The following is a 21,219-nucleotide window of genomic DNA, read 5'->3' as shown; positions in this document are numbered from 1 at the left end:
TAGATGTAAGGTACTCGGTCACGAGAGGACAAGTGGAGAAGGAAAATGGGAGATGCAAAAGCAATCAAAAGAATGGAATAATAGGCGAAGATAAAGGGACTAGAGAAAAACAGCATCAAGGATTTGGTAAATGAAGAATGTATAAGAATAAACATCAATGAAGTTAGGATATGGCAAATAATGTTTTTTTGAAGCACTCAGATAAATCAAGGTAGAGAGATGAATGATATAGGGTAACAAAAAGGAAAATAGAGAATTCTTGGCTTGAGCTTGTTTCATGTGTCGACAACTGTAGATATTTGTAGGTTTTTACTGTTGATGTCAACTTCTTCCTTGGTTGTTGAGGTTGTCAATAGAGCAAGGTAGACTGAAGAATAGCAAAGGCAAGGTGGTAAAGAAACTAAGGTAGGCTCTTCCTTTCTTTGACTTGCTTCTACCAAGACGGTGGTGGTGACGGTAGCTTCTGCTTTGTGGACGCTAGTGTTGCCTTCAGTTTCTCCTTCTGACGTCCTCTAGAGGATTGGGTAGAAAGACGGTGGATAACAAGGAGGTGGGAGGTACAAAAGAAGAACCCAACTAGGCAACTGATGTCATTGTAGGTAATAAACCCACAATACACACCAACAATCATTACAAAGAAGCGGATCAGACAAGATTATAAAGACAAGCATCATCACCCAAACATAGAATTCCACCAGTTAACACAATCAAAGAACGGTGCTAAGCATTGTTAATAAGACTGCAAGGGATATTCCTAAGCAAGGTTATCTCTTCCAGCATCAGTATTGATGGCACATGCATCCTTCAGCTTGTCCAGTGTTAACTCCATCTTCATGATTGTATTAGTAGTGAGGGTGTCACAATCTTGCTCAGGCTTGATTCTTTTGTGGTGCTCTGAATTCTTCATCCAACATGAGCATAAATGTGAGCACTTGGTACAGTTCCAATTGCTTCATCTTGGCTCCACATGATGAACTAGCAGTTCTATTCTTCAGATGACTCGGATCTTAAAATGACTTGGACATACATTAGGATACGTGGCATGGATCTTTTAAATATTTTTGCATCAGAAGGGATACTTTGGAAAAAAATCAAGGGGTGAATCCAAAGCAGCATTCATTTGGAAAGAAAGGAGAGGCACTGAGCACATTGTGAATAAAGCAAAGGAGAGATAGGTCCAAAAGGTAAGTTAAAAAGAAATTCAAGGATCAATTTCACCAGCATATCAAAAGGAGGTGAGCTGGATGAAATTGGAAAATCATACATCAAGGGGGAGGCATGATCAAAATCAAGGAGTGATCCAGGAAAAATAAATAAATAGACAAGGGTTGAGGATCTAACATTTGCAAAACAATGAAGTGCAACTGAAAGGAGAGTCAGGTGAGGAAAGTGAGTTATCAAGGCCGATTTAGAAATGAAAATGGTCAAGGAGTGAGAATGTTCACCAAAGAGGTCAAGGGTAAAGTAGGAATTGTGTTTGTGACAAAATAAATCTTAGGAAGTGACTATTGCTATCTAGGCTTACGTCCTACAGTTGACATAGCTCTGATACCACTTCTGTCACACCTAATTTTAAGAGGAAAACCGAATGCATAATTATATGTATGCCAGGATCAAGTTTCATACATATAGAGACATCATAAGTGAATTACAATAAATAGAAGACTATTAGAGTTATACAGCATATCCTGGAAACGAAGGCTTCAAACTTCACAGGCAATTGACTGGGGGTTGCGTATGCCTAGAACTCAGCATCATCTTCAAAATTCTTCACAGCAACTTTCTCTTCTGAGCAGTAGTAAGTAAGGGTGAGTACCCTTATGGTTGGTACTCAGCAAGGCCACAAGAAATAACCAGAATATTATTTATATCCATCTTCAAGTTAATTAATCATGTGAGGGTCCAAGCCGCTCTTGACCGTGAGTATGGCTAACCGGTTAGTTTTAACTCTGCAAAGGTTGTACACTTTCACCACAATTAGCGTAAAAGTTCCGAAGAACTTTGAACCCAACCATGCATGTGCCGGCCAAGCACGTTATCACACTTCCTTAGGTGTGACTGCATAGGGACGCTACGAGACCTTTACAAAGATTCCCTAACAAATGACAACCCGCTAAGGTTTCAAGTCAAAGCAGAGCATAACCCTCCCTAATGGTCAGCTCCTTAGCAAAGGCCGCTACCCCAAGGGGACCGGGCTATACCCCATCGATGCATCCCCTCTTGCCCTCTCGGTAAGACTATCACAAGCTAGAGTTTCTAATTAATTAGCCAAGACCAGAGCCATATAGTATTGTGGTTGTACTATTTTCCTGGGTGGTTCTCCATGTTCCATTTAAAACATATGATCTTGTAAATAAGCATAGACAGAAGTATGATTAGGGTCACTTGCCTTTCACCAACGATAAGCTACTCTTACTGCTCTTCGGCTCTTGCTCATACAAAGTGTCTTGATGCTCTTCAGCTCTTGCTCATACAAAGTGTCTTGATTGTTCAAGTTTCAAACAAAGATCCTTCTACTCGAAGCAATCACCGAGCAAACATACTGAAAGTGATCGGGTGCTCTAGCCTAAGAGGGGGGAGGGGGTGAATTAGGCACTAATAAAAACTTAGACCTATGGCTCCAACTAGTTTGCACAAAACTTAAACTAAAACATGCTATCTAGATGTGCAACTAGGTTGTTCTAGTGTGAAACCCCTATCCCAAAAGAGTTTAGCAACCGATAGCCTTTCCTATCAAGAAACTATCCTATGAAAGTAAAGGCATACAAATTGCTAGTATGAAATGCGGAAGCTTAAAAGGCGGGATAGGAGATAGCAAACTCTTGATGCGGGTGTTTATCCCGTGGTTCGGTTAGCCACAAAGGCACACCTACATCCACGTTGTTGGAGCACTCACTAAGAGTATTGCTACTCAGCCACCAAGTCTCTTCCGTGAACACAATCACGGTCACCTTGGCCCCCGGATTCCACTAAGGAGCTTCTCCACAAAGGATGGGGGTCTCCACGTCCCCCGCACAAAGTGTCGTCGCCGCTCCACACCAAGTCGGAGGGTTGATGACGTTGCCGGTGAGCTTCACGCTCCAAGGTGCCGGCGCACCAAGCTCTTGTTTTGGTTCGCTAATGAACCACAACACAAAGGCTCAAGGCCTTGCAATCTCACTCACTAAGAGCTAATCCTTTACACAACACTTTCAAGGTGTGCTAAGGGCTAAGGATATGAACACTAAGCTCTTGGATGGCTTTGAGTGGTTCTTGGGTGTGTATGTGACTTTCTTGGACTCCAGCAAGCTTCAAATGGCCAGGGGATGCCATATATATAGGCGTCCAAGACGTGGAGCCGTTGCTCCAACGGTCAGCAAAATTCTGCGTACCATCGGATGAACCCATGCCTCTGGATGGGGGTAGCGTCGGTTCATCCGGTCACTCATAACCCGAAGTAGCCGTTGAACTCCTGACAGCTGACGTCATTACACCGATGGTATGCACCGATGCATCACCGGTTCAACCGGTGCCGAAGTAACTTCCCCAGGGTGCTTGATATCGTCTCTGGAACATAGTATGCCCAATACACTGATGCCTGTTGTGGATTCGTCGGTTCAACCGGTGCCTCACAGACTTGCATCAAAAGCCAGGCCATCGGATCATCCGAAAACCATCGGATGCGCCGATGCCTATAGCATCGGTTCTTCCGGTGCTACTGAAGTATTTCTGTCTTGATTTCTTTGACTTGGATTTCTTCACGGTCTCTTCAATTCTTGTCCTTTGGACCGAAGAGCTTTCAGGGCGGAACCACCGTAGGGGCGGCCCTTCGGGCCTAGCTGCGCCTATCTTCTCTTTGTCATCACTTAAAAGCCTGAGAATGGTCATCTTAACAATCAAATTAGTCCCATTGATTGCGTTGTCAATCGATTACCAAAATCACTCGAAATGGCATAAATGGTGCCATGTTCGTTTCACATACAAAGCAAACAACAAGTACAGCTAAGAACAATACACCAATGCAAAAGAAAGGCTTAAAAAGAATGCACTAAAAGACCGGGCTCGTTGCTACGGTTACGAGAACGCAAGAAACGCGAAAAACGGAGCTTTGGTTGAAAAGAAACAACTATCCGAAGATTTATATTATAAAAGAAACAAAAGATCTACAAACTTTATTTATTTTAATTTAGAAATCACGTGTAAAGAACATTTAAAAGAAATATGCTTGATCATAATTAACTCACTTTATATTTGCATTTATAAAACCGAAATAGAACTTATTCAAATTTATATATAATTGTCTATGTAGTAATTACACTAATTAAATAATTAATTAGAGAACAGATATGTGAGAGCATCTAAACGTGTAACTTTAGGATTGGTGTTGAGCTTAACAAATTATAGTTAAAACACATTGATGTTGATATTAATCATATTAATCATTATTTATGAAAGACTGTGTAACATCTAAACACCTAAAATTAGGATTTAGTTGAACTAAGCAAATTAAAAATATGTTTAAGTGGTTATTAATTAAATTAACATTATTAGCAACATTCGGAGTTAGAAGCCTAATTTGCTTTTAATTAGAAAAGCTAATTAGAAATAGACATTAATCAAATAAAATCTACCTTTAATTTTTAAACGGAAACTATGGCACAACGACACTACTAAACGATAGCTTTCGCCAAAACTAACGCAACAAGAACGAACTGAAACGGATCTAAAACAGCGAATCTATGGGCAAAACGGTGATCTAGGGACCTATTCATGATTAAACGTAGACGTGAAGGGCTAGCAGATAGCTTTCGCAAGGCATAGGCAACAGTGCTCGCCAAAAGATTAAAGGCTAGGGTCAAATCTGCAAAAGAGATGGGCTTGGGCTGAACTGCAGGGACCTAATCTTCAGAGGGGTTAACTGAGAACTCGCCAAGACACAAAGAATAGCAGATTAATTACCTTCTCTCCTAGGGGCCTTGACGCAAAAGCTTGAAGACACAGCCATGGCGTACGGAGGTTCTGGCCCTCCTGCGCGCCGGTCTTCTGGTGCGAGGGAAGATCCGGTGAGAGGGGGAAAACAGAGAGGAGATCAAGGGGAACTCGGGTGTGTGCTAACCTGCGGCAGAGAGGTCTGGAATCGCCCGGAATCGGAGGCCGGCGGCCTGCTCCAATCTGCTCCATGGCCATGGCGGACGGTGCACCTGGGGGCTCTGGGGACTTTTCCTCACTGGAGTTCAAGGGAACCAGAGACAGCGGACGACGGCTCCTGGTGGCGGCGCCCGGGAGAGGCAGGGAGGAGGCGCACGGCAGTGCTGCAGGGCGATGGGGAAGGCGGAGCAGCGAACGCAGGGGCATGAGCGCTCGCCCTTTATAGGCGCGTAGCCCTAGCCTGGGCATGCTCACCACAGACTCTAGGGGCAGCGGTGCAAGTCCCTGGCGGGCTGGCACTGGACATGGGCTGCGACGTTGAGTCAGGTTGGGCCGAACGGTTTCGGGCTAGGCTGAAGCGGGTTCATTCATGGGCCTAAGAAGGTTCAGTCTGCAGGCGGCACTCGGCTGGATGAGCAGTACTGGAGAGAGCGGATCCGAGAGAAAAAGAAGGAAGAGAAGGGTCGAGCAGGCTGCACTTTTTTTTTACGCAGATGGTCGGGCTTGTGCGACACATATGCTGAGGACTGCAACGAGGGCCATCCGATCTGGAGACGAAGTCTGAAATAGACATGGAGCGAACAGCTGACTCGCGTGTGTGGTACGATGAGGTCAAGCATGCATGGTCATACCGAACTCATTCAGCGAGTCATGGCGCGCACATACAGAAAAGCGGAGATTACATCAGACTGAATTATAGAATTCGAGTGACGGAAAGTAGGGTAAAGATATAGGCAAAAAGAATGGGCTGTTGATGGCATTTAGGTTGAGTCTAGGATTTTAGAGCAACGGTGTTGGTCGTCCGAGCTGACGGTGCAGATAGTGAAGCCTCGCCGAACAACGCGGAAATCGAGATACGACTCCATTTTGGGTGTGGTTGATCAAGGACAAAGATTAGAGAATGGAAAACTCGATGGGACATTTTAGGGTGTCGGATATGATAGAGTAAAAAGAGCGAATTGCGATAAAAAGAATCGATCCAACTACGACGGGAAATCGAGAACTGAAAAATAATAGAAAGAAAAGGTAACAAACTTTAGAACTTCACGGGACAACTTCTTGATAACACCAACTTGGTGAAGGAAGATGATCGATGGTGATTGTCGGTCAGCTAGCTTCAAAGAGCTATTAAGCTTCGGAAAGAAAAAGGCAAAAGGTGAAAACAAGGGTGTTTGCTTCTGTACATCAATGAGAAGCTTCGGGAGTACTTTTTGTGGTGGAAACGCGATGGAAGATGAGATCGTGGCAGTGGCCAAGCTCAAGCTTGCACGCGGCACGATTCTAGAGTTTAGGGTGGATTGAGACAAAAACAGGTTGAATCCAGCCCGAGGTGAAAAGAAAAATAAATTTGTTTTTCAGAACTTATTTTCAGGCTTAAAGTAAATATAGAACAGTCTATATAACTATTTTAAATTAAACCCCGAAAAAAATAATCCGAAAATCCAAAAATTTCCCAACAATTGCTGAAGATAGTTCGGGATACAAGAGTCCAAATAAAATATTTGAAACTCTTGACAAATATTTTAGAGCCATTCAAATAAATGAAATTAGTTCACAGGAAAATGAGAATAGTTTCAAGAAAAATCTGGAAAATTCTTGGAAAACCCTAAAGATCGCTGAACACATTCTAAAAAATACTCACAATCCAAAATTAAATATTTTGGAGTGTGACAGTTACAGGTAGTAACCAGGAGACTTGGTTGTTTGAGAAAAAGTACACTTTTGAGTCAGACAACAACCATAGTCAATGGTGGCTAGATGTTATACTCTGCGCATAGTTTGGCAACGGGCCCGCCCCTAAAAATTCATTTCCAGTGACGGGTGTGGACCCCTATAATGTCCTTTCCTGCCAAAAAAATTTACCATTTTCACGCCAAATTTTTAAAATGGGGTTCCCAAATAACCCATTCAGCTCTAACACTCAAATAACAATGCATATGCAATCAGATTATATAACTACTTTTGTACATCAGTAATTTAGGTCTTAAGTTCATACATCGATCAATACTTAAGTTTGTACAAACTATTCAAATCCATAAGAAAAAGGTTAGGGTTACATCCATTCGTATTATAAATTTCTTGCTACTCCGGCCTACTTCTGTAGATATGGAAGATAGTTAATGTCTCCAATCGTCCAACCTAGCTAGAACTTCATAAAAATAAGCTAGAGCACGGACGAGTGCACTCTCCTCCGCCTCCCACTGATACTAACATTCAGAACTATAAATATCGAACAATAGAGTATTAAGCTGATTTGTCTTGTAGAAGGTGAGGTTTGCGTGGAACTTCAAACCTCTGGTGCAGAATGGCTCTCCACCCATGTACGTTAAATCCAATTTGTGAGTTTTAAGCTGAATTGTCTTGTAGAAGGTGAGTTTTGCTTGGAACTTCAAACCTCTGGTGAATAATGGCTCTCCACCCATGTACCTTAAATCTAATTTGTGAGTGTTAAGCTGATTTGTCCCGTAGAAGGTGAGTTTTGCTTGGAACTTCAAACCTCTGGTGAAGAATGACTCTCCACCCATGTACCGTTAAATCCAATTTGTCCAAGACTTGGTTCAGAATATCTCAAAAGCTCACTGCCGCAATGGTAGTAGTACCATAGATGAGATCCTAAAAAGTGATAATAATGTTACAAAAGTTAAAAGATGTAACATAACTAAAGTTAACAATGATAAAAAGAATACCTCATACTCTGTTTTGTGATTAAGCTAACAAAGCCTCTAAGCAGTAAGAATAACATTATTTTCTCCCTCCTCGAGTTGTTTAATTCAAAAATATGAAAAGTGAGGCACAAAGTACCCATGATCCTGAAATTGTTGTAGGCAGGCCTCCTTGGCTAGCCTTTCATAAGTTACCCAAGTTGGTGCTACTTCCCCCATTGCGGCAATTGAAATCATCGGGGTGGCCTCTCCTGGTGCGAAATCTATGTTGAACAGGTACTTGAAAAGAAATATGTACCTTTTTGAAATGAGCTTCACGAACAACCTCTGTTTGCATCACAGGAGTAGTACCACCCAAACCTTGGACAACATCTTTGATATTTTGTATTGTATGTGAGTAAATTAAAAATTATATATTCATATGTAGTAAAAAATATATTAAAAGAAAGAATGAATATTGTAGCGTTGGGAATTGATTTCGGGGGTTCGATCGCCTATCTGCAAGGCAATGGCTTCATAGAAGCGTAGTCCTGGACGATGAGGTAATGCATCCTCGAACATGCATCCACAGCCACCACCAAGATGGCCTCGGATGGCCACCACCACGATGGCCATCACGCCCACTGCTAGAAAACTGAATATTAGTACCAGGCAGGAACCGCCGGTTAGTACCGCTTCCCCGTCCGGTACCACCAGGTCGGTACTAAGTGCACGTGCACTTAGTACCGATCAGGCCGCCCAGTACTAAACTGCTTGCCACGCAGGGGCGTCTACTATAGCATTTAGTACCGGTTGGTAACAATTTGTATATATTCGTTCATATGCTATCCATTTCCATCCCTAGTCACTTTGGTTATTCATTATTCTCCATAGGGTCTAGAAATTTCGACATCACATCATAAATGCACAACCTTTTCAAGAAATTTTATTGAACTACATGTAGTATACTTCAAAATTTTCAAAAATGACAACCTTGTGGTACAGCTCACTGAAGCACATAATATTAGTGATAGTATAGATATGCTACCCCTTTATTTTATCGAGTGAACATTAATAACAAATGTCATACGCCAATAATCACACCATACAGTGAAACCGCACTTGTTTGTTTGATTAGTTGTGGTTATTCATTAGTTTAATATATATGCTCAATACTATTTACAAGTCACGACGCTGAAATGGGCATGGGTCACTCTTTTCCTTCACTACTAGAAAACGGGCGACTCCCAAAAATACCATTGCAGCCGGTACTAATGCGCATCAGTACCCGTACAGCTAGAGAAACTGGCATTAGTACCGGGCTGGAATCCCCGATTAGTACCGATCAGGCATCCAGTACCGCTTAGTCGGTACTAAATGCCCTTTTATTTAGTACCGGCCAAAACACCTGGTTTTTTTCTTTTGTTTTCTTTTCTCTTTTTTTTTTTCTTCCCACAGCATCGGCCATCACAAATTTCAGAATTACACAATCACAATTCTTCAAAAGTCACAACAATCACAAGATTTTATTTCACAAGAATCAAAAATTCATTTGACAAGTCACAAGGATCGCAAGACTACACAACAATCACACGAATTCATTTCACAAGACTACAAAAGAATCACAAGATCCAAATTCACTATAATTACAAGAGTTCACCGGCCGAATTTCCTAGCCACTCCGTCGATGGAGGACGGCGACCCCCTTGCCTCTGGCCAACTCTCCGCCCGCTCCCCCGCCGGGTGGCCCGATGCCGGCAGGCCGACCTTCGCGCACTCTACTGTTGGGGTGGCCCGGCCCCCACTCCGCCGCTGTGGTGACCCGACCCCTGCACGTTCCACTACTGGGAAGGCCCGGCCACGCTTCGCAGTCGGGAGCCAGTCCCGCACCTGCTAGTGCCCGGCGGCCATCCTCGCTCCCCAGCGCGCTAGCAGCGCACGCAGCTAGGCCGGCGGCCCTGCGCCAGCGGCATCCACAGCAGCCAAGCGCACTGGCAGCCCGCCTGGCATCCGGCCTCATACCCGCAAGTGCCTGGCTGCCAGAGTAGAGGAAGGGAATAGAGAGAGGGAGGAGAGAAGAAGAGGAAGGAGAGGTTAAGGACTGAGGAGCCAGTGGAAGAATGGGAGAGGATAAAGTGGTTAAGTGGGGATAGAGAGGAGCCAGAGAGGGGACGTAGCGCTTCAATACCTACTGATGGCCTTTAGTATCGGATGATGCCTCCACCTGGTACTAAAGAGGATCACGTATATTAGTACCGGCTATGGACAACAACAGATAATAATATGTCACCTTTAGTACCGGGTGATTCCACCATCCGGTACTAAATGGGGTCATGGAGCATGCTAGAGATTTACCCCTTTGATCTGGTACTAAATGTACGTGTTAGTACCAGGATACTAACGCTAGGGACGAATGCCCCATTTTCTAGCAGTGCGGCTGCAATGTCAGCGGGTATTTTTAGCCTGAATCAATGGCCCAACCGCCCGAGGTGCCCACTGCCCACTGAGAGCCTTTGGCACCGGGTCCTGGCACCGCGTCCCTTTTTAACTTTAAATTTTCAATGTTCCTCAAAAAAACTTTAAATTTTCAATTATGATTAGATTTTATATATTGCTTTAATTTATACATGGGTATATACGTTGAAACTTGGAACCACAAACGGAACAAAGCATATAATAATTTAACAGCACTCTAATCAATACATCATTAGATATTACAAATAAGGACGTTTATTGTTTTGCGCAATCTGAAAATAAATAAATAAATAACTTAACCAGTTTGCTACATCACATAGAAAAATCAAGCACGCACAGTTTTGGTTACACATCTAAACATAAACCATGACAAGAAATGTTAACTTAGTTGTGGTTATTTTCCCAAAACTGAGCTTGAAGCCAATCCACAACCTTCTTGTCCACCTGAAAAGCCTTAGCAAGAACATCATCTGCGATTGGTGGGTGGGATCCAAATACAGCATTGGCAATGGTTATCGCGCCAGGGTTCTGGCTGTTCAGTGCAGCGATGGCAACAGCTGGCTTGTCATAGCTCGGATTGAACTGAAAGTGGATTAGGCCCTGCGGGAACACGAAAACGTCTCCTTTGTTGAGCATCTTACTGAAGAATTTGTTGTCAGGGTTAGATGTGACGAAGCCAACATAGAGGGATCCCTCAAGAACTGTTAGGATCTCTGTGGCGCGGGGGTGTGTGTGTGGAGGGTTCTGTCCTCGAGGAGCGTAATCAATCCTTGCCATGGAGATGCCGAGGGTGTTCAGACCTGGGAGTTTCATCGCATTGATCAGGGTGACGTTTGACTTGACCTTATTCAGAGTAGTATCCATTGGCTTGTCCAGATTAGCTGCAAGGAAGAAGTCATCTACCTTCACATCCTTCATATCCTTGCATGGTAACCCATTGACCCGTACTGCATCAATGAAACAACATACATGTATGTGTTAGAAAGCTAATAATCTCTGGATTAATTTGTTATAAGATATCAGAATGTGATCATGTGTTCGCTTCGATGTTACGTACCAGGTGAGTCTTTGTCAGCAACACAAAAGTCCTGGAGAGGACTGGGATCCGAAGCCACGGCCCCACAAGCGATCAAGGCGAGAAGAACAAAGTGAAGAAACAACTTGGAGGAGGCCATGTCTGGCTACCTCTTCACTTCTTCAGGAGGATGCTTTATTCTAGCTAGGAGGCTGCAGGTTGTGTCAGAGAACTTGTATGTATAGCTGATGCTTTGTCCTTGGAGGGGTGCATCTATATATATAGCTTTTGAGAGTTCGAAGAGGTCAAAAAGAGCAGGGCCGACTTTCTAATTGCTTTACAGAAATGGTCTCAGGTGTAGTGCATCCCATGCAAGCAACTATTTTTGAATTTGTCAACACGGTCTTGTTGTGGAGATCAATATCTACTCCCACTCTTCCAGGAACCCATATGAGGTGACCTAGCTAGTAAACTGATGATGGTCATGCATGACAGTATAGAGTATTGCTGATTGGTTCTGCGATCCAGGTAAAAAGAAACCCTTAATTAGGTTAACTGTAGGACATGGCGATTAGCATAGGTGCATTCATAGGCTGACACTTTCTTTACAGATAATCGGCTCAGAAATGACCACCTGATCTGATTATTCTAACTCGGTTCGTGAAAATTTTATTGGTACCCTAGACTCTGCACTGCATATGTCTGACGATCAGTTGGATCATATCTCACCTTCAGTATTAAGGTGAGAATTTATATCTCCACTATTCGAGGCCGTACAACGACTGCAGGGGCCGCACCTGCATGAAAAATTCCAGCTCTTGGTAAAATCCAATTCCTGCTAGGGATATACTATGTCTTCGCATCAAATAGGTGTTTCTTTGGAGAAGGTGGCCAGTCACCATCATTAACTATTTTTAAATGGGACATATTCTTAGTAGATTGGTTCCAGTAAACACAAAAATCTTGTTTGTGCAATGGTAGCAGTCCTCATTTAAATTAAAATAAAATGATCTGTTGTCCTCGTGGTGTTTGACTGCATCTGCAGATGACCAAGTTTTGTGCAGATTACAACTCCCAGCAATTAATATAGCGAGATAAAAAGGTAAATTTTAACAAAAAAAAGTTTGATATTTAACTTCACGTGATGTCCTCTAAAGTCTCATCAAGCTGCTCCGTGTATAAGTTCAGAACTTCAGATAACTCATCTAGTCTGGTCCATAAACCTTTCGGATTCGTCCCATAATTCATACTCTCTTTTAGTGAAAGTGACCTCGTAGATACTGATGTTATCCACCAGGAAGTATCCCTAGCAGTTGGCTCTTATTGTCTTTCAGATTCCTTTCACCCCATTCATACACACAAACCAGATATATACTAATAAATTACAATTGCTCAGTCCCAGGCATGACCTTGTCGATCAGGTTCGTTAGCAGACACATATAGAAAAGGATGAACATGAGAAAACATCATAGAGTTGAGTTACGCGAATAGATAATTGCAGTTGGTCAGAGCACTCTACCTGAGATCGATAACGACCGTTCCATGATGACCAAGCAATTTGCAAGATGACTAAGTAAAGACTAACCAAACGACCAAGTAAAGAAGACTAACTAGTAGTTGTAGATTGATATAATTAACTTATGGTCTGTAGGGACCAGCGCCTAGCTACAGGATTTGGAGACAATGTCGTCATGTTCATCATTCATGACGATGATGTTCATACACTACTACAGAAAAGCTTTGTAGGGGCAGGCTAAATCCTATTTGTAGGGGCGGACGGCGCACCCGCCCCTAATCTCCGCTCCTAGAAATAGCTATTTCTAGGAGCGGATGCGTTACCCGCTCCTAAAAATAGATTTCCAGGGGCGGGCGACTGCATGAGCCGCCCCTGAAAATCGATTTTCAGGGGCGGTCCATGCCCCAAACCGCCCCTAGCAATGGATTACTAGGGGCGGTTTGTGGGGAGGACCGCCCCTGAAAATCTATTTCCAAGGGCGGCTCAGGGTGTCGCCCGGCCCTGGAAATGTTTTCAGGCCCGCAAAAAAATACAGCGATTTGAAATATGGATTCCCGCTATATTGTTCTATGGAGCTAGTTCGCAATTGAATCTCCACTATATTGTTCTATCGAGCTAGTTCACAATCGAATGTCCTAGTGATCGACGTGGAACCTTTCACAAATATCAATAAATATGAATGCAAAATTAAATGTAGTGATTAACCACACACATGTATCATTACAAAGTGTATATAACTAATACAGTACATCATTAAAATTGTATCTTGAATGCATGGTTTTCTCCTATTTACCGACGCTACTAGAGGAGGCACAGTGCTTCTTGTTCTCCCACTCACAAAGACCAAGATATTTACTCTCCATTGCTAATTCGCTGTGTTTATCATAAAATGTTCCCCTCGGGTTGATCACTTCGTGCATGATGAAACGGCATAAATCGGCGACTACTTCTAGAAGTTGTTTCTCATGAAGTTGCCCATAGTTCCATTCGGGATGGTCCTGAAATTAACGAGAATCCATGAAAAAAGTAAGCACAAGTGTTAGATGTACGCAAAAATAATGTAACACATGTAAATCTATGCGTAATAAATAGTAGTTCCTTACATTTTCAGGATCAGTTGTGTATCTCCCTTGTACCTTGAGATGCTCGCACAAGTAATATCCACAGTACACGGAGCAAGCAGGTTGCTTGTGGCACGGAAAGTGTGTGCGTAGAGTCATTTCTTTAGGCTTCTCAGTGGGATGAGCACCATCTAATGCAATATATTGCTGGTAAGCCCTGTTTGAAAAAGATAGAAGTGAGAAGTTTGTCTATAAATGCATGTTATTTATGCGATACATGATGTACGTATGAAGCATAGTAAGTGCACTAATATTCTGAGGATGAATAAGAAATCAGTGTATTTGTTCTTTGGCCAATCCAAGGAGTCGAAGACAAGGACTCTTCCAATCTTGGGTTGCAGTGCAAAAGCGATCTAGTGATTTCTGCAATATTAAATATGTATTTTCTTTAGCTATGAATCGGAGCAAGTGTATATTGTAACAAATGATTAAAAATAGAAGTACCTAATGTTATATGGCGCAAAAATGACATTAGCATCATCTTCCCATTTTTTCATCATTTTTGCTATGTAGGCCGCCACCATCTTCATGGCCTCTTTGAGGTGAAATTTTCATTCATTTGCTATCTGCGCAAGCGTTTTACAGTTCTTGAAGAGACCATGGTCCTCTTTCCACGTATTTGGCCCGTGGTGCTTGGCCTCACAAATTGCTAGAGGATCAAGATACTTGATCCTTCTACCTAAGATATATGCATCACTTGTTTGCATCCTGTAGAATAGAATTATATAATTAATAAGATATGTGTATATATACTAGTTAAGACAATAGCATAAAAGAAATTAAGTATCAATGAGGCACTTACATGCACCATAGTCGAACCATCTCGATGTCAAGTTCTTTAAGGCGGAACATAGCGTGGATGTCATGAAAATCGAACAAGACATCAGTGATGCCAGGGCCTACAGGTCCAAATACTTGGGAATAGTATGGAGCGGATATGGTACGAAGCCCAAGTCTGCATGCCCTAATGTACCAATTATGCATCCACTGCATTTCACTTGGAACATCCTGGAGGCACCAATCAGGTAGAAGTGGCTGTCCGTACATAATCTTCTTAGAACAACTAGGCAAATCTGGAATGTCATCGACCCCGACTATTTGTTTGAAGTTCGTGTCAGTGCGGGGCTGGGAAAATCCTGATCTTTTAGCAGTAGAGGTTGAATCATCTTTTGACTTCGCCTTTGTCTTGTCCTTCGCTTTAGCCTTTGGATCAGCCTGCTTCATGTTTGCCTTGTGCCACAAGTCTGCAATCTCTTTCCCGTCCTTTAGCTCCACATAAGCACATATCACTAGCGGCACCTCATGTGGCGGCTGTTGTTTCTGTGCTGCTATTGGAGCCTTTGTCGGGGCCGGTGATCGCGGGACAGGTGGAGATGTCTCTCGGGATATAGCCGGTAGTGATCGCTGGGCAGGTTGTGATGCCTCTCTGGATGGAGTTGCCGGTGGTGATCGCTGGGCAGGTGATGCCTCTCTGGATCGTGGAACTGGTGGTGATTGTGGGGCAGGTGGTGATGGGTCTGGTGGAGCCGGTGGTGATCGCGGGGGCAGGTGGAGATGACTCTCGAGATGGTGGAGTGAAAGAGATCGGGTGCTCTAGCCTAAGAGGGGGAGGGGGTGAATTAGGCACTCTAAAACCTTAACCTATGGCTCCAACTAGTTTGCACAAAAGCTTAGACTAAAACAAGCTATCTAGATGTGCAATTATGGTTCTTCTAGTGTGAAACCCTCATCCCAAAAAGAGCTTTGCAACCTATAGCCAATCCTAGCAAGATACTACACTAAGAAAGTAAAGGCACACAAGTTGCAATATGAAATGTTGAAGCTTAAAGAGGAGGGATGAGAGGAAGCAAACTCTCGACATGAGGATTTATCCCGTAGTTCAGATTGCCACAAAGGCGCCCCTACATCCATGTTGTTGAAGCACTCACGAAGAGTATCACTTTCCAGCAATCAAGTCTCTTTCGTGAATACAATCACGATCACCTTGATCCCGCTTTCCACTAAGTGAGCTTGCCCACGAAGGAGGGTCGTTGACTTGCCGGCGAGCCACCAATGCTCCAAGGGGCCGGCGCACCGAGATACCATGGTTGGTTCACTCAAGAACCACAACACAAGGATCTCAACCTTGCTTACTCACTCACTCAAGAGCTAATCTAGCACTCACACTCACAAAGCTAGTGCTAAACTTAAGTATTTGATCAATATGCACTTGGGTTGGCTAGGAGGTGCTCTTCAATGTGTATGGGGTCTCTCTAGTCTCCTGCAACAACAAAATGGTCGTGGTGAGGTGTATATATAGGAGACCAAGTCTTGGAGTCGTTGCTCCAACAGATAGTTGAAATTAGCAAACCATCAGTTGAACCGATGCCTCCGCATGGGGTAGCGTCGGTTCAACCGGTCACACTCAGCATCTGAACTAGCCGTTGGACTTTCTGACACGCTTGCGGAACCATCGGTTTAACCGATGATTGGGTGTCGGTTAAACCGGTCACACACAGCATCTGGACTAGCTGTTGGACCTCCCTCTTCTGCTGACGTCATTGCACCGATGCGATGCTCCGATGCACCATCGGTTCAACCGGTGCTAAAGGCGTGGCTCCTGCGCTAAAGGCGTGGCTCCTGCGCTCTTGACATCGTCTCTGGACAATAGTACGTTGATTGCACCGATGCCCCTAAGTGTATCGTCGGTTAAATAGGTGCTACTGAGTTTTCCTCACTTGGCTCAGTAAGCACGACCAAATTGCACCGATGCTTGGGTGTTGGTCCTTCCGACAACCATCAGCTGCACCGATGCCACAGCGTCGGTTTAACCGGTGCAGCTAATTCTGTACTACTTTGTCCAATTTGTCGCAAGAATCATTTGGACAACCATCTCTGGATTTTTACTATGCTTTGACACCTCTACGGCTGATTGGTCTTGTCATCTTGATGGTGGATTGGACTTGACGTCTCGACGATAGATTGAACATTGCGTCTTGACGATGAAATAGACGTGTTGAATCATATCCATGGGACCTAAAGACACCTACAAATGTGATCTCACAAACTTGTTAGTCCCATTGATTATTTTGTCACTCAAATACCAAAATCACAAACAATGGCCTAGATGGGGCCATGTTCTTTACTGTGGAGCCGGCGGTGATCACGGAGCCAATGGTACTTGATCAAGCAGTACGATATCTCGCTTATGCCAAAGAATTGTGCTGCCAATATATTGTCCAAGGCAATTCTTCCCATCTGCAGTGGGGATATCTATCTCATTATACTCATAAATTGAATTCAATCTTTGCTCCACTTGCACGCATGCATACAGGGGCGGGATCGGCTTCCCCTCAAATAAACCAACAACGGGCTCCACCTGGGCCTTAGCGACTTCTTTTTTCTTTCCGGCCCTACCGATTAGATAGAGCAACAAGCAGGGAGTAGTAGTCGTGATTCTATCAACCGGATATGGCTCTCCACTAGTCGAGGCGACACTGCTCTGAGCACATGAACTCGGTTGGGCAGGTACCGGAGGGGTCACCGGCATGACCACCAACTAGTGTTGCCCCACCTCTTGCGACGAGTTCAACAAAAGTTGCCCCGACTGCTGCTCCGCAAGTGTTGCCCTCAACAAATCTTTAAACTTAGCTTCCATTGCAGTCTCAGCCGCTGCCACAATTTCTTCTTTATAGAGGTCATGGCTCCTGTATCTAGACCGGTCTTTCTCGAACCCATCCTTGAGGCTCAACTTAGAGGACAGGCCTCTGACGCGGCCTCCATGCTCTTTTGATCCAATTTCTTTACTCAGCACATCCCTCACCCTATGTGGTTTGAACTTTCCTTGTTTCTGAAGCTCGGCAAGTTGTAACATTTTTTCTACCACCGCTTCGGTCTCGAGGCAATCAAATTTTGGCTTTCCTTCAACTATTTTTGGCTTCCTTGCTTCAAGCCACCGCCATCCACATTCATCCAAGCCTTCGTAAGGATTGGGCTGGCTGGCAGCTATTGCCGCCTCTCTTTCACGCCGCCATTGATCCACCTTCCTTTGATACCCACCTGGCCCAAGATGGATTTTATGGATATTGCTCTGTGCTAGTTCTCGATTTTTCCTACTTAGAGCTAGAGCTTCTTCGGTGGTCTTTTGTCGAACAAATTCTTCACACTGTGCTGGTGTGATGCTCCCATAATCTGCAAATGGAGTTCGACCCTTCTAGACGTATTGGGTATTCAGTTACTTTTCCACCGGTGAAAAGATTCACCTAGCATCTTCATAGCATAATACTTTATTTTGTCTGTAGTTCCTTTTGGCAGAACAAAAGTGGTGCTCAATAATACCCACATCGCGTCTTTGTTGCCCCGGGGAACCAGTGTCCAATTGGTGATCATTGGATCCAAAACCATCTTTGTTCTGATTATTGCACCGATGGCGGTACGAAACTTTGCTGCAATCTTCGGGGGTTCTATAGGTTCTCCTGTCGCGCATATTTCATTGACCGTATACCGCCCTTCGGGGTAGTGGTTTCTTCCTCGTTGACCCCGTTTTCTCTTGTTTTGTAGGTCCGAGGACGTAGATGCAGGATCAGGGCCCGAGCTTGCATTGTCTTCGTCTGTAGGGCTAGGGGGTTGGCGTCAGCGCTTACCTCTTCCTTTCTCTATCGCCTACATGGATCATACGATCCGGCAAGTCGTTACACATAGTCTATGAAAACGTATAGTATGTGTTGAATCGTGTATGCATTACCTGACGCTCCTGTTCGTAATCCGGATCAAATTCCTCCCTTGAACACCTTTGTCTTGGTTCAACAGGTTGTGGATCAAGCGGATCTTGCCATACGCCATCTACCCAAGCCCCTTCACCAATCCTAGGACCCCCCTCGTCCTCAGATACGGCATCGACGTTGTACTCATCGTCCCACTCCATTTGGGATGCAATTTTTTCAAGATCCTCACCCTCACCTTGCGGTGAGGCATCATCCCTTCGGAACGGAGATGGCAACAATAGATCCATCTACGATTTGTTCACTACATAGTCATCGACGATATATTTGAATAATTATTTTAAGTCACATGTACAGTAAAAATTAATTCACACGTATACAAAAATATGAAATGTGAATAATTATTTGAAGTCACATGTAAAATTTTGAGATAGTAAAATTTTGATACAACAATATTAAAGTACATGACATGTGCTCAGATTAATCGGGTCCCTGCTTACAAAATTACAAAGTTAACAATATTAACTTACAAAGTTTTGAGATAGTAAAATTTTGATACAACAATATTAAAGTACATGACATGTGCTCAGATTAATCGAGTTCAGATAGTAAAACTAGCAACTTGTGCTATTTCATGGATTAAATAAAAACTAAATCTAGAGAGTTGTGATGACTTTCAAACTTCTACCCTACTGTTCATTTAGTATCTAAAGTGCACAGCAAAAGTTTCATTCAAAGTTACTAAGTAGAACACCTAGAACAAAAATAGGTATTTTAAGTCTAGATTAAACCAAGATCTAGTGAAACCTATAGTTACAATGGGTTTCTGGTTATGAAAATTTTATGTGATACTCTAATCAGTGATGTAAGGCTACCATCCAAAAATCATCCTTAGTTCATGTGTGGAACTCCTAGAACCATTATATGCTATTTATGCTAATCTTTAACCTAGATTAAAAAAAGAAGCAGAAACTGAACATGTGAGTGTAACAAAAGTTGTAGAGTTTGTTGCAAGGATTCCAGAACAGTTGAGTTTGCATTTTTATGATTTTTTTACAAATTGTTATTGATTTTACAAGTATGCAGCTAAATGTTCATGTACATTTTGCCGTTTACCCCCTGGAATCATTTATTCTTTTGCAAGGGGGCCCTTGTCTGGACATGCAGAGCAAGGGCGGCGGTGTTTGGCCGGATTCCGGCAAGGAAGCTCACCGGAGGCAAGGGGCAAGTGGGGGAGGGGCTAGAGGAGGTTGAGCCGCACCTTTTGGTGGCCTTGGCTCGCGGGGAGGTGGTCTGAGGCGGTGTCGCCACGAGCGCTTGCCGTCGGCGGCGATGGGGTTTGCCGGCGGCGATGCTCCGGCGGGGATGAGGATGGGGAGGCCGGACGGCGCACGGAGAGGATGGCGCGCGGGGAGGAGGCGTCCGGACGAGCGCCGCGGGACGAGCGGAGGCGCGCTGAAGATGTGGCCGGCCGGTGAGGAAGCCGCCGGGGCCGTAGATCCGGTCGCGTGCGCCGCCGGGGAAGCGCTGCGGGGAGGACAGGCGAGCGGGGGCGAGCAGCGGCGCAGGGTGGGGGAGAGCGGGGGCGCAAGGAGGGCAGCAGCGGGGCAGGGAGGGCGGCGGTGGTGCAGGGAAGGCGGCGGCGATGCAGGGGAAAATTTCGGCAGCCTGACGGCGTATCTGTCTCGCGTGACTCCAGGGTTTGGAAATTTTTCCAAGTGTTGGAGTATATATAGCGCCCACATTTGTAGGGGCGGATGAGCTCATCACCCGCCCGTACAAATCATTTTTAGGGGTGGGTGAGCTTACGGCCCGCCCCTACAAATGATTTTCAGGGGCGGGTGAGCTTCCGGGTCGCCCCTACAAATCATTTGTAGGGGCGGGTGATATTCCGGCCCGCCCCTACAAATAATTTTCCAAAATATTCTAAAAATTTATTTATTACAAAATAAATAGTAAAACAAATCAGAATTTTTTGAAATTTTTACCATAGGTACATTGCGAAATATGTAACATAGGAAAATGTCAAATCTCAAAAAATATATAACATAGGAATAAAAGTGTTGAAACAATTATTTAAACATGTCATCATACTACATACATACAATTTAAGTCCAACTTTAGGTTTTGAACACTCTTACACAATAAACATGGTGCATTGTAGTTTTCATATTTTTTGCATGTCCCACTGGTCATTGTATTCTTATTCTTAAAATTTCACAAATTTTCAATGTGTTTTAGTAGTTCTTTTGTATTAAATGAATTTGCAGAGAAATTTTGAAAATCATTTGTAGGGGCGGTTGGAAGACCCACCCGCCCCTAGAAATCTGTTTGTAGGGGCGGGTTATGGCCCCACCCGCCTCTACAAATAATTTTGCAAATTACACTGAAAATTCATTTATTGCAAAATAAATAGTAAAATAAAAAAAAATTTAAATTTTTACCATAGGTACATTGCGAAATAGGTAACATAGAAAAAATATCAAATCAGATTTTAGTGGATAAAGGTGTTGAAACTATATTTGCAAAAGTCCTACCAAAATTCCTTTAATGCAAAACAAATAGTAAAACACATAGAAAATTCTTAAATTTTTTGCCATAATCATATTATGATTTTTAGAAC

General features: G+C 43.7%; 1 protein-coding gene across 1 annotated transcript; it reads right to left on the bottom strand.

The window, feature by feature from the left end:
* Positions 1-10,431: 10,431 nt before the first annotated feature.
* LOC120713900 (putative germin-like protein 12-4) lies at positions 10,432-11,495 on the bottom strand. Its single transcript, XM_039999864.1, has 2 exons — positions 11,302-11,495; positions 10,432-11,191 (listed from the first exon to the last, which is right to left on the bottom strand). The coding sequence occupies exons 1-2, from the start codon at positions 11,417-11,419 to the stop codon at positions 10,629-10,631; spliced, it is 681 nt and encodes a 226-aa protein (XP_039855798.1). The 5' UTR covers positions 11,420-11,495; the 3' UTR covers positions 10,432-10,628.
* Between the last annotated feature and the right edge of the window lie 9,724 nt (positions 11,496-21,219).

Source organism: Panicum virgatum, chromosome 6K (genome assembly GCF_016808335.1).
Source record: "Panicum virgatum strain AP13 chromosome 6K, P.virgatum_v5, whole genome shotgun sequence".
Lineage (NCBI taxonomy): Eukaryota > Viridiplantae > Streptophyta > Magnoliopsida > Poales > Poaceae > Panicum > Panicum virgatum.
The sequence above is the reverse complement of the archived record's forward strand: the minus strand, read 5'-3'. Positions and strand labels throughout refer to the sequence as shown.